The sequence below is a fragment of the Pteropus vampyrus genome, unplaced genomic scaffold (assembly GCF_000151845.1).
Source record: "Pteropus vampyrus isolate Shadow unplaced genomic scaffold, Pvam_2.0 Scaffold7, whole genome shotgun sequence".
Taxonomy (NCBI): Eukaryota; Metazoa; Chordata; class Mammalia; order Chiroptera; family Pteropodidae; genus Pteropus; species Pteropus vampyrus.
Genome location: NW_011888788.1, coordinates 1 through 1,513, shown reverse-complemented (window position 1 = coordinate 1,513; position 1,513 = coordinate 1). Strand labels below are relative to the sequence as shown.

Sequence of the window (1,513 nt, the reverse complement as noted above, 5' to 3'; positions counted from 1 at the left end):
GTAAATGTGAGCTATGATGTGCCAAAGCCATAGGACCTTGGCCGGGTCATGTTCTTCCCCAGGCCTCGAGTATTAATGGGTTGAGAGTTGAGTTCAGTGCCTTTAACCTTGGCTGCTCATTAAAATCACCTGGGAAACATTGACAAGGTACCCAGACCCTGGTTCCACTCTAGAAATTCTGATTTAATTGCCCAGATATGGGCCTGGAAGCCGAATTTTTTAAATATTTAGAGGACTTGAAGGCACAAACAGGGCAGAGAGCCCTGAGCTAGTTGCTCCCTGAGGTCACAGAGGAAAAGTTGTATTTTTTTTTCCCCTTGGCAGAGGTGGCTCCCCCTGCTGCTGGGGCCGCAATGACAATGTTTAGGGCTTTCAGTGCTTCAGAATAGCATGTGCCTGAGATAGCTCATGGGAGCCCAGGAAAATGAGCCCGAGTGGAGTGTCAAGGACACCGTCCAACAGAGCAGACCTGGACTGAGAGTGACTTCCTGTCCTCTCCAGCCCCAAAGAGGGGCAGCCTGGACACCTGTGCGGATCTGAATTCTAGTGCGGGGGATGCCTTCCCATCTTTAAACATATATGTGTCTAAACAGGCACTAGGATCCCTGCAAAGACTCACCGCTCGGCCCCAGAGCCCTCTCTGCCGCAACACACCAAAACGCCACTGCTGAAACCCGTCCTCCCTCCTTTCAAAATGCTCCCAGATTCTTTAAAGAGCTAATCTGCACAGAAATACCTGCGATCTCATGTGTGTTTTGAAAGCCAATTCGCCAAACCTGTTTCCTGAGGAGATTATTAAAAAAGGAGGGAGAGAACCATAATTTGGTGGTTTCTCTGCTTTTTTCATTTGGGTTTTTGTATGGGAGCTGCAGGGAGCAGGATTCGAGACTTTCCTTGGTGTTTCCACTATGCATTTACGTTGCCTTCTTACAGCCTAAAGAACAACCAAGTTGTTTCAGAACAAGTAAGACCAGGTCTTATGATAACAATGATAGGCGTTATTTATTAAGCACCCACTATATGCTAGGCTCTGTGTTTTATACACATCTTCACTCCGCTTACTGGGGTGGTGTTTTGACACACACTTTGTACAGAAACAGACACAGGTTCAAGGATAAAGAATAGAGATGCTAAAATCAATCAGTCCTGTGTACGGTGAGATGAGCTCTATCCTTTACTCACTGCGTGCCCTTGGCCAAGTGGCATTCCTCCCTGAGCCTCCTCGCATAAGAGGGACCACACAGTGCCTCTCTCACTGGGATCAGCCCAGCATCAGGTTCCCAAGACGCTCTCAATAAGTGCTAACTGATCCCAGCCTCTCATCCCTGTAGGGGCATCCAGCTACTGGTGTTCTTATGACTCGTCTTATTCAAGTGGCACACTTATATCCTCAAAATGTTTGATGACTTTTAGGAAATAAGTTAAGTATTTAAAAATGCAAATATTTGTCATATTCGCTGCATGCCCATTGTTACAGAAGGTGTTGGATAATAATTAACAATTTCGAAACACC

General features: G+C 46.4%; 1 protein-coding gene across 1 annotated transcript in view; it reads left to right on the top strand.

Moving 5' to 3' along the window:
* Nucleotides 1–1,435, top strand: part of LOC105299257 (tyrosine-protein phosphatase non-receptor type substrate 1-like) — a 22,314-nt gene extending 20,879 nt beyond the window's left edge. The window contains exon 3 of the mRNA XM_011370918.2: nucleotides 1,332–1,435. Within this exon, the coding sequence (XP_011369220.2) occupies nucleotides 1,332–1,420 (89 nt within the window). The 3' untranslated portion in view covers nucleotides 1,421–1,435. The remainder of the gene's footprint in view (nucleotides 1–1,331) is intronic.
* Nucleotides 1,436–1,513: the final 78 nt, after the last annotated feature.